This window comes from Lithobates pipiens, unplaced genomic scaffold, assembly GCF_037356315.1.
Source record: "Lithobates pipiens isolate NorthernLeopardFrog02 unplaced genomic scaffold, aLitPip1_a1.2 Scaffold_23, whole genome shotgun sequence".
NCBI lineage: Eukaryota > Metazoa > Chordata > Amphibia > Anura > Ranidae > Lithobates > Lithobates pipiens.
In genome coordinates, this window is record NW_027507785.1 from 105,382,930 (window position 1) to 105,395,100 (window position 12,171).

The 12,171-nt window shown below is 41.4% G+C and overlaps 1 protein-coding gene across 7 annotated transcripts in view; it reads right to left on the minus strand.

Moving 5' to 3' along the window:
• Positions 1 to 12,171, minus strand: part of ATG7 (autophagy related 7) — a 423,049-nt gene that overhangs the window by 323,441 nt on the left and 87,437 nt on the right. For all 7 annotated transcript variants that reach the window (XM_077452132.1, XM_077452129.1, XM_077452130.1 and 4 more), the window contains exons 13-14: positions 9,092 to 9,286; positions 492 to 692 (exon numbers count right to left, since the gene is read on the minus strand). In XM_077452132.1, coding sequence (XP_077308258.1) covers positions 492 to 692; positions 9,092 to 9,286 — 396 coding nt within the window. The remainder of the gene's footprint in view (positions 1 to 491; positions 693 to 9,091; positions 9,287 to 12,171) is intronic.

The following is a 12,171-nucleotide window of genomic DNA, read 5'->3' on the forward strand; positions in this document are numbered from 1 at the left end:
CCCTGAAAACCCTTCTCTTCAGAGAAGCCTATCCTACCCATATCCAACATCTGTATTTTCATTTTATTCATCGGCTCACCCCCCCCCCCCCCACAGTTATTACCTTTTGTTTCCACTTGGCCCTCCCTTCTAGATTGTAAGCTCTAACGAGCAGAGCCTTCTGATCCCTCCTGTATTGATTTGTATTGTAAGTGTACTGTCTTGCCCTCATGTTGTAAAGTCCTGAGCAAACTGTTGGCACTATATAAATCTTGTATAATAATAATAGTAATAGCCACAGTGGAAAATTCATCCATCCATGCAGGCTGATTAAAAAAAAATAATAATAATCTATGCATGTAGATAACTAAAGTATCATTTTGGGTAGACAAGCTACTTCAAAGCAGCTGAGGACCAAAGTGTAGAAATACTTTACTATTGGATATCTGATTTTTCTACCCGCAGAATTTTAAAAAGACAAATAAAAACAGTGATTTAAATACAATACTTACATCCCCTGGAGCCACGACATCATTACAGAAATAGCAGCCAAGTTTGTATCCGGGTATGTTAGAGAACAGAGAAGACCCCAGGAAATCAGAAGAGCCAGGTATATCCGGGTGTGATTCACCAGCTTCCTCCTGGGTCCCCTTCTTCAGGCCATGTCTCATCACCACAAAGGTGTCAAAACCCAGAGCAGCATTGATGACTAACTGTGGATCAAAGAGAGAAATAACGAGCTTACAAATGTCAGCAATCATAATTCAGATCACAATAACAACTGCCCGCTACAGAGATAACAGGGTAGACTGTGGCTTTTATTCCATAAAAAGCCATTCTGCATCTGCTACTGTCTCTCGAATAAAAGACAAAAGGTTTTAACCCAAATGCTCCAAAGTGTATCTTACATTTTCTGTGATTCATAGACCTATCTACAAGAAATGAAAACCGTTATTCTTTTCTTTTTTTTTTTTATGGATTACTTTACAAAACAAATAATACACACACAATTTTTGCATGTAAAAAAGCATATACAGTATTTTTTTGTAATGGACTTGTAAAGCATTGCACCCACGATCAGCAGATTGTGAGTGTAATGTCATGGTCCTGCAGACGGTCTGTATATCTATCTGATAGGCCATACCTCTGATACGGCCAGGCAGTAACAGAAAGCAAGCATGAACTTCCGCAGCACTTAACGCCATGGTAGTACCTTGAGAACTACAAGCCGAAAAAGGCCTTCGCACCTTCGTTTTTACATTCACAGAACACTGTGAATGGATGATGTAGCGGGGTAGGCGGAGCCCCGCATGGCCACATTTGCTGTAGTGTGACAGCTAGCGGGGGGGTGGAGAAGATCCCCTGCTAGCTGTCAGAATGGGGAAGCGGGGACCAGTGCATCTGTAACATGTTACACCCTGAATATGGGTGTAATGTTACAAAAAGGTGAACTTAGCCTTTAAAACACAATGGAAAATATACTGCCTATGACTTGCAAAAAAAAAAGAAAAAAAAAAAAACTTGAAGTACTTGCCCATCAATATGTTTTAAGGAAAAAGTTACACAGCTATCCAATAAAACAGGGACTGAGTCACTGATAGACCACATAAAACCAAATTTCAGTGCCTGACCCTTCTATGATCTCTTCCCATAAAGCTAGTGGAGTCACCACAGTGCATATAGTATTACCTAAAGTTACTTTTCCTACTTCTTGCATGACTAGCGTTTCCTACAAAATCCCCTACGTCATTCATGTGTCACATTGGGATGAATGGAAAGTTAGGTGGAATTAATTAGGACAGGAAGATGGAAAGTGGAAACTTTGGGCTTTTTCATTGAAGTACTTCATAGGAGAGTGGCAGCAGATTACATATGTGCAACTTTACATTGCCTGAGAGAAGAACTGCCTCAATTTGTGATGCCTATGCAACTAGATTCTTCCTTACAGAAAATAAAAGTTCCAAAGGTTGTGAAGATAGGAAGTGAAGGCACGTATCTCCCCTTATACAACACAAAAACTAACTGGACATTTTCAGCAACATTAGAATGCATCCACTAACTAGGCACTAATACAATCACTGGGGTAATGTATGCATCAACATGATCTCCTTGGTAATTTATACAGTTCATCCGGAAAGTATTCACAGTGCTTCACTTTTTCCACATTTTGTTATGCTACAGCCTTATTCCAAAATTGATTAAATTCAATATTTTCCTCAAAATTGTACAAACAATACCCAATAATAACAACTTGAAAGATGTTGGTTTGAAATCTTTGCAAATTTATTAAAAATGAAAAAAAAAAAAAAAAAAATCACATGTACCATAAGTATTCACAGCCTTTGCTCAATACTTTGTTGAAGCACCTTTGGCATCAATTACAGCCTCATTTTTTTTTTTTTTTTTAGATTGATGCTACAAGCTACAAAAAAAAAGAAAAGAAAAGAAAAGAAAAGAAAAGAAATCGCATGTACATGTAGCCTGGAGCCAGCTATCTTACCTGTAATATCAGAAGACAAACTGCAAACTTGCTGTAGTGAAACGGTTTCCCTCTAGTGTCATCACATTCTGCCAGCAGAGTGAACACCAGGAAGCAAAGCATACAGGGAATTGTAGTTCCAGGACTCAAGTTTCACATTGAGATTGCCCTGCATTAGGGCTACAACTTCCAGCCTGCCCTGGGGGCAAAGGAAATGGAGACTCCATCATGCTGATCTTAGGGGATTTTCTCAGACTACATAAGGCAGAGGAACAGATTAGACCTAGGGGAGAGGTGCTGCCTCCCAGGTCAGTCCACCGTGTGATTTTAGGCATCCACAGCCAGTCAGGACATCCAGCCTGAGAGAGGGGGATCCCAGGTGCATATCCAGATGCACATGCACCAAAGGTGTGAAGTGTTCCAGGGTGAGGTGACCAGTCGGGTCACTAGAAGAGCCTTCCTTTTCCAGGACGTTTGTTTGGGCCTTGACCGCAGGATTGGGTGAGAGAGTTTTTGCCCATTTGCAGGAAACAAGGACACTGCACACAGATAGAGCTGTGTGAACACTGTATACAGACATCATAGCTCTCAGTCACCTTGCTGACACCTGTAGTGCCGCAGGACACAATGCCGTTCAGATACAGAGACCCTGTATACAGACACCATTGTTTTCACCTTGCTAAGGAAGATCCTGCGTTCTTTACTTGATGATCCAGACCAGTTGTACTGTTTGGCCTTGCTATTCAGGAGTTTAAGTGCACCAACAAGAGTGGCTAGCTGAAGAAAGTCCCTTTCTTCAAAAGGGACTGAAGTTACTAGTGCCATATGGGCCCACACACACACACACACACACACACACACACACACACACACACACACACACACACACACACACACACACACACGGCTCTGTATGTGCAGTGGGTGTGTGGGACAGTTTACCTTGGGGCCGATCCATTGAATGTTGATTTGAAAATGGGCCTGTGGTGTCAGGAGACAGAAACAAAATATAAAGTGTCATATTGTGATTTATTTGCCATTTAAGTGTGCCTCTGCTTTTGGGGTTAGTCTCAGGTTTGGAATCCCCCGAAAGCAGCCTGAATATAGTATTGAGCTATACTGTGCTTTATCTCAGTTATTGCTCTCCAGTTGATTACTTAAAAATTCTATCTATCTATCTATCTATCTATCTATCTATCTATCTATCTATCTATCTATCTATCTATCTATCTATCTATCTATCTATCTATCTATCTATCTATCTATATCTATATATCTATATATATCTCTATCTATATATATCTCTATCTATATACACACACACATACTGTTACTTTTCCACAGAAATATTGCAGTAAAAACAATTTCTGTGTTTTATCATAACATCTCATTGGTCATTGCACTTACACTATTACCAGGTGTGCCAAGAGAGGCAGAGACTTGTTGGGGTTGAGAGGCAGAGTTCACAACAAACACACTTAAGTGGCTCCTGTGGGGGGAGTGCTATAAGTATTCATGGCCTTTGCCATGACACTCAAAATTGAGCTCTGGTGCATCCTGATTCCACTGATCTTTTTTTCTAGAACCTTATTGGAGTCCACCTGTGGCAAATTCAATTGATTGAACTTGATTTGGAAAGTACACGTCTATAATAAGGCTCCAAAGTTAACAGTGTATTTCAAACCAAGCCATGAAGTCCAATGAATTGTCTGTAGATCTCAGAGACAGCATTGTATCAAGGCACAGATCTGGGGAAGGGTAACAAAACATTTCTGCAGCATTGAAGGTCCCCATGGGCACAGTGGCCTCCATCATTTGTAAATGGAAGAAGTTTGGATCCACCAGGATACTACCTAGTGCGGGTCGCCCGGTCAATCTGAGCAAATGAGGGAGAAGGGCCTTAGGGAGATGACCAATAGCCAGAAAGTCACTCTGACAGAGCTCTAGCATTTCTCTGTGGAGAGAGGAGAACCTACCAGAAGAACCACCATCTCTGCAGCACTCCACCAATCGGGCATGTATGGTAGAGTGGCCAGACGGAAGCCACTCCTCAGTAAAAGGCACATGACAGCCCAGCTGGAGTTTGCCAAAAAGCACCTGAAGCACTCTCAGACCATGAGAAACAAAATTCTCTGGTCTGATTAAACAAAGATTGAACTATTTGGCCTGAATGGCAAGTGTTTTGTCTGGAGAAAAACTAAGCACCATTTATAACCTGGCCAATATCAGTGAAGCATGGTGGTGGCAGCATCATGCTGTGGGGATGATTTTTAGTGGTAGGAACTGAGAGACTAGTCAGGATCGAGGGAAAGATGAATGCAGCAATGCACAGAGACATCCTTGATGAAAACCATAGGTTCATCTTCCAACAGGACAATGACCCCAAGCACACAGCCAAGATAAAGGAGTGGCTACGGTACAACTCTGTGAATCTTTTTGTCTCTGGAGAGATCTGAAAATGGCTGTGAACCGAAGCTCCCCTTCCAACCTGATGGAGCTTGAGAGGTCCTACAACGAAGAATGGGAGACACTGCCCAAAAATAAGTGTGCCAAGCTTGTAGCATCAGTCTCAAAAAGGCTTGAGGCCGTAATTGGTGCCAAAGGTGCTTCAACAAAGTATTGAGTAAAGGCTGTGAATACTTATGTACATGTGATTTCTTACATTTTTAACCACTTGCTTACTGGGCACTTAAACCCCCCTCCTGCCCAGATCAATTTTCAGCTTTCAGCACTGATGTACTTTGAATGATAATTGCGCAGTTATACAACACTGTACCCAAATTAATTATTTTTATAATTTTTTTCCCCACACATAGAGCTTTCTTTTGGTGGTATTTGATCACCTCTGTGGTTTTTATTTTTTGTTCAAAAAAATGTGAAAACCCTGAATTAAAAAAAAATTTTTTATATATATTTTTAGATTTTGTTATAAATTAACAAACAAACCGGTAATTTTTCACCGATAAGGCTGCACTGATGGGCACTGAGAGGTGACACAGAGGTGGCACTGAAGGGCATTGATAGGTGGCACTGGTGGGCACTGAGAAGCAGCACTAATAGGTGGCACTGATAGCTGGCAGTGATGGGCACTGATGGGTGGCAATAATGGGCATGGAATAGGTTACACTGATCAGCAGCACTGCTAGGTGGCACTGAGTAGCACCACTGGAGGGAATTGATAGGTGGCACTGGCAGGTAGTAATTGTGGACACAGATGAGGCAGATGTGCATCCTTCCTCTTCGGGACCAATGTCCCTTGCACATAAGCCAGTGATCAGCTTTTTTTTCTCCTCTGTCAGTGTGAGGAGAAACAAAAAACGATTACCGAGCTTTTGTTTACATCACGTGATCAGCTGTCATTGGCTGACAGCTAAACACGTGGTAAGGGGCCAGGATCTGTGATCATCCGAGTCTCAGTGACTCGGTGATCACAGTGAGCGCCCTGCAGGAGGCACGCGGGGAGCGTGCAAAGGGGAGGACGTCATATGACGGCCTCCCGGAAATTCAGGTCCACGCTGTGGCCGTCATTTGGCTATAGCGCGGATGCCAACTGGTTAATAAATTTGCAAAGATTTCAAACACACTTCTTTCACGTTTTCATTATAGGGCATTGCTTGAAGAATTGAGGAAAATAATGAATTTAATCTATTTTGTGATAAGGCTATAACATAACAAAATGTGGAAAAAGTGAAGCGCTGTGAACACTTTCCGGATGCACAGTATGTTGCAACTATTTTACTGATGCTTTGAATTATCCACTTCTTTTTTAGCTGTATCCCCTCCCCCCCATTTAAAGTATTTCTAAAGCCCCAAAAATAAATGAACTGGTTATAGCCCCTGCCAAGCTTAATTTTCAATTACAGAAGATCTATCAAGTTCAAGGGAACAGTTCTGTCTCCTATAAGAAATGTATATGTAGTAATTTGTCCCATGTTTCTAAGTGTTTTCAAACCCTAGTTATGGGGGCCGACCTGCTCCCCTCCTGCTATGGTAAAATCAATAACAGCTAGGAAGGAGAAGGCCGACTCATAGCACTAGCTTGTCTCACCTGCGAGCACTTTATAGAGTCAAGCAACGGCAGAAAAATGCAGAGGTGGACACCCCCCCCCCTATACATTCTTCTTGCACACGGAGATAAACTGCATCTATTAATCATCTGTCTTCCTCACAGCTGTTGTTGGACTGGCCATGGCAGGAAAGGAGGAGAGGACTTTAGAAATCACAGTGGTTTCAATTATTTCGTCCAAAAACGAGCGATGCGGGAACGCCGCGAATCCGCGGCGGGTTCCCGCATCGCATGCCTCCCGGCGGCAGTTCACACTGCCCTATGCGAACTGCTGGGAGTGTCAGTGAAACGTTAATGACACCCCCAGATCAGTTCACATATCCCAGTGCGATCGGAAAACTCGGGCAGGAATCGGATCGCATGGTGTGAACCCTACTGTGCATGCGCGAGGCTCTGCTCCTCTCTCCCACTAACCCAGCAGCCGAGGAAGGTGGAGGGAGCCCGGGCACTGACGTCAATACCCGAAGTGAGGCTCCCAGAAGTGGGAACAGAATACCTGTATTAGACAGGTATCCTGTCCCCCCTCACCCCCCGAAAGGTGCCAAATGTGGCACCGGAGGGGGGGGGGGGGGTTGTACAACGAGAGGAAGTTCCACTTTTGGGTGGATCTCCGCTTTAAAGAATATCATCTTTGTGCAGACATTATCCAGGATAAACATCTACTTCCTGACTGTGTTGACACAGTCATGTAAATTCTGGTGCCTGTGCAATTAAAAATGTTTGACACAGATCAGACCCTGCTGCTCTTACTACAAGGTTACACCCTGATCACTGGAAGAGAAGTGACTGATGAAACTGCCGGAAGCTACTGAATCAGAAAAAAAATTGTGATTGTAAAGTCAGAAGTTTTTCTTTTATCCTAATGCATTCTATGCATTAAGATAAAAAGCCTTTGGAATGCAGCAGCCCCCTTCAGCCCCCCCCCCCAATACTTGCCTGAGCCCCCTCTAGATCCAGCGATGTTGCACGAGACACTCGGCTGGCCAAGACTCTCCCTCCTCATTGGCTGAGACAGCAGCGCAGCACCACTGGCTCCTGCTGCTCTCAAAGTCTGTCAGCCAATGAGGAGAGAAAGGGGGATGGGCCAGGTCACCGATCCAGGTCTGAATGGGCACAGGAAGCTTTGGCTCCGCTCGGGTGCCCCCAGAGCAAGCTGCTTGCTCTGGAAGCACTCAACAGGAGGCAGTGACCAGGAGCGCAGAAGCGGGACCAGAGACAAAGAGGATCCGGGATTCTCTGTGCATAGCCACTGCAACAGGAGCAGGTAAGTTAGACATGTTTGTTTTTTTTACCTAAAAAAAACAAAACAAGACTTTATAATCACTAAGTCCTGGGTGGTCCTGCAAGCACCATTATTGGCTGAACAGAGGCTGCATCTTATCAGATGCAGTCATTGTTTGTCGGTGGTTAACTGAATACAATAAAGATTCTTCTGTTCATGCAGTTAGTGTGGATAGAGGAATCTAGAACTTTCCTCCGATTCTCCTGTGAGCTAAAAAAATTCAAGCAGTCTTGCAAAATTACAGAAAGTATAGTCCTAACTGTCCCTGATCTGTGGAGACACCTTCTTTAGGAACAAATTTCTCTTTACCCACCTCGGTTGTCCCCATTTCTTTTTTTTTTCTTTTTTATGTATAGACCTTAAAAATATTATTCAACTACATAAAGTGTTTAACTAGATAATAACCTTTAATACAACCTCTAAATTATTGCATTTGATATTCTGGGGGGGACAGTACTTTGTGCTACAAGGGGTCTCTTTTTTCAACCTTATAGAGCTGGAAGGTAGGCTAAAACATGTATTGCATCAGAGAAAATAAAAATAGTAATTACAAATAAAGTCTTCTTTTTTCTAAAGCAACAATATCATAATGGGGCAGATACTGTATAATAAATACTGAAGGAAAATCACATTACAGTTGTAATTACTTTGCATTCGTGTAAAAAATGTAAATACGCAGCAGTCCAATATTTTTTTTTGTATCTACATTATGAACTAGACCCTATTGGCTAATGAGAAGGATGCAAAGAGCATAGTAGCTAATCATTGCCCATCTTATACTGGTCTGGCGAAGGTAAAGTGTGCTTTTATTGATTTGTATAGATTGCTGTCCCGAGATTGAAAGAAATACCACAGACACTATGTTTTAGCCAACAGCAGCCAATTACAAAACTGTTTTAATTAGTCTACTGATACTTTGTTGATCAAACTACTCCAAAATTGGTTTTATTTAGCAGATAGTATGGTTAAAGCATAAGAGGGATAGTCAAAAATAGAGCAAAAAGCTTCTCTTTAAGGGCCAGTTCACACCAGACGCAATTCAGTTCCGTGCGCTTTTTTTCTGCACTAAAAATGCATGCACAGCGTTTTCCATGTATTCAAATGGCTCTAGTTCACACCATGCAGTCAGTTTCTGGTCAGTTTCCGGTCAGTTTCTGGTGCATAAACTGACCGGAACTGGCTGTATTGGTGCAGAAAAACTGGAAATGCACGGAACTGCATCAGTGAACTGGCCCTAAAAGACCTGCTAGGAACTGACTGTGGCTTTCATTAAATTCTTCATTACCTTTTTCTTACTTGCTGCAACAACAGTGGGCAGCCAGCGACTCTCCCGGGTGTCCATTAGAAGAAATATAACATCGTGTTCAGCAATGAGAGCTTCCAGTTTCTCCACATCTCTACAGGCCTGATTCATAGTCTCATCAGAGAAGTTCACAGGGTGACCCGGCATTGGTATACTCAAGGTAAATCCCTGAGTGGTCTGGCAAGAAACAAGAAAAAAAAAAAAAAAAAATTCACATCATCAGTCTGCAAAACTATAAGCAAAACCTAAACTTTCCATTTATAGTGTCTTTTGTTGTCAGTGGTTCCCAATACACACTCAAAGAAATAAAAAACACTGCGCAAAATACTGTATAAATGTAAAAGCACACTAAATGTTGGGTACGCTATTAATAGCCAATATAAATTAAGGCAGCAAGAGCAATATAGCAGAGTGCTTGGAGCTTCCCTGGATTACTCTCAGCTTGCTCTACACAATCACATTCTTCCATGCTACTGGAGATCTGGCACAGACATTTCACTGTGAATGCATGCAGTATTTGGGAGCATCATATTAAAAAGGAAAATATAGTGTACTTTTAGTAAGAACATATTTCTGTTATTTCACTTTTTAAACTTCTGGTAGATGCTGGAGAGGTAAATACCCTACCAATGATCTAGCGTGCTCTGTTTGTAACATCTCTGTGCTTTAATTTCTGCATGCCTGTTGTGGCCATTATGAGCCTTTCCCACTCGTCCTGCCTGGATTTTATATATTTTATACCATGTAGAATGCAACAGGAAAAGCTTAAACACACACAAGTAGGCGGTAAGACAAAAAAACTCCCAGGTGAAAAAGTATTTAATCTCTCTCTATTTCTCTCCTCATTTCCATCTCTCTCCATTAGAGCTACGCAATAAATCGTTAAAAAAAACGCAATCTCGATTCACCCCCCCCCCCCCCTTACGATCTCTCACTGAGAGTAGGCGATTCTTTTATATAAACAAGTGGAGAGATTATCTGCTCACTCAGCTGTCAAAAGAATCTGCCAAGTGTAGAACTTGAAACATTGTAACTAACCCTTACTTCTTAGATCAAAGGGACTTCTTGTGTAAACAAATAATCTGGGCAGTCTTCCAAGCTTTCAAAGTGTAAATGCAGGAAGTTTAACCACTTAAAGTCTAAATCTTTTTCGGACACTTCTTTCTTCAGTTAAAATCAATATTTTTTGCTAGAAAATTACTTGGAACCCCCAAACATTATAATTGATTTGAGATAGAGACATATATATATATATATTTATATTAAATATCCGAGACCCTAGGGAATAAAATGGCAATTGCTGCAATATTTTATGTCACACTGTGTTTGCCCAGCAGTCTTTCAAATGCAATTTTTTGGGAAAAAATACACTTCAATAAATAAAAAATAAAAAAACAGTAAAGCTAGCACAATTTTTTTGTTTTAATGTAAAGGTTGATACGCCGCGAGAACCATGAGAGAATCGTGTTCTATCTTCTAAGCAAAAAAAAGTGATTCTCATTTTAGCCAGAATCGTGCAGCTCTACTCTCCATACAAAAGAAATTAAAAATAAATATATAGTTGCCATTTTGATTTTTGTAGGCATTCCTGTTCTCAGGCTTACTTTGTCCAACAAAAATCCTCTGACTATAATCATCAAATAGGAGATATCTTACTACTCTGACTCATTTACTTATATGTGTACATTTCCGCTAGAGCTACTGAGTTTATAAACAACATGCTTTAATTCAACGTGACAAAGATGCGGAAACCATATAAAACTCCGACTGCTGCCACAAATAAAAATATGCAATATGCATTGCTTTTAGATATAGATATTTGTGAATTAGTAGATTTTGTTAGCGCAATTACGCCAATGTGTAATTATCAGATTGAAAACACTGCACGCCATATCTAAGTGTCAGCTGCAGTGGCCATAAGAAGTGGTATAGTACAGCAATTGTGTGCCAACCAGGCAGCAGAGCATAATAAAAAAGCATGGATGCCACCATGTAAACTACAAATAAGAACAAGGTTACCAAACATTAAAAGAGATCAGAATACTTATCTTCTGGGTCACAGGAGTGCACTTACTTCTGCACTTCTTTGACCCAGAATCAGCCCACACCAGGCTAAAACCCACAGTCAGCCGACTCCAAGCTCTAAAGATCCCAAGCATACTGTCAGTATCCACCCAGCTGCCTGACTAATAGCTGACTTTCAGCACGTGGCTCAGAACGAGAGCCATAGCCAGCTGCGCCCACCCCTCTCTAGCCAGACACTTCATTGAGCGCTGGAGGAGCAGAGCAGAAAGCAGTGACTAGCTCTCTACTACAAGAAGACTCGAACAATGAGCGGTCATGCGATTGCTCAGTTCTCAGTCTTAGAGCTGATGTTAGACAGCTGCAGCATCACACAGATGCTGCAGCATAGTAACGCGGGTATGTTTTTTTTTTTTTTTTGCTATAGCCCAAATGTCTCCTTTAACTCATACTGATAAGATTAGGTTTGTCAAGCTGATATTTTTTACATGTTTACCTTACACACACTAAAAACAACATACATTCCTTTGAATAATGACTATTCTTTATAGCCTTGCATTCTCTCTTTTATTGCTTTTTACTGCTTCCTAAACGAGAGTACTACTATTTTAGGGCATCCCCTTGTACAAAATCCCATAATTGCAGCAATTCATTCCAGTTTGTGTATCGACCTTATTTAATTAACATAGGTGAGCATTAAGATCTTTAGTGGTTCCCGCTACTCCTTATAAAACATAATTTGTGTCTGTGGTCTTGCATGTACCTCCCCATTCTTTCCCAATTCAAGAGATATGACAATGGATCAACTACACATTAGTAAGGCGCTTAACACTAGTGAGATGTCTCCTGTTTAGATCGTTGGGTTGCAATGCATGACATTAGAAATCACAAAAAACAACCTTTTTGCACAGCATCTTGGAAGTCCCCAGTACAACTAGACCCTGACCTACACCTGCTGGGTAATCCTGAGTCTTTAGAATGACATTTTTATCTGTGTACCTTTTTTGCATATGGTATTGTTTACTAACAAGAAGCTGATA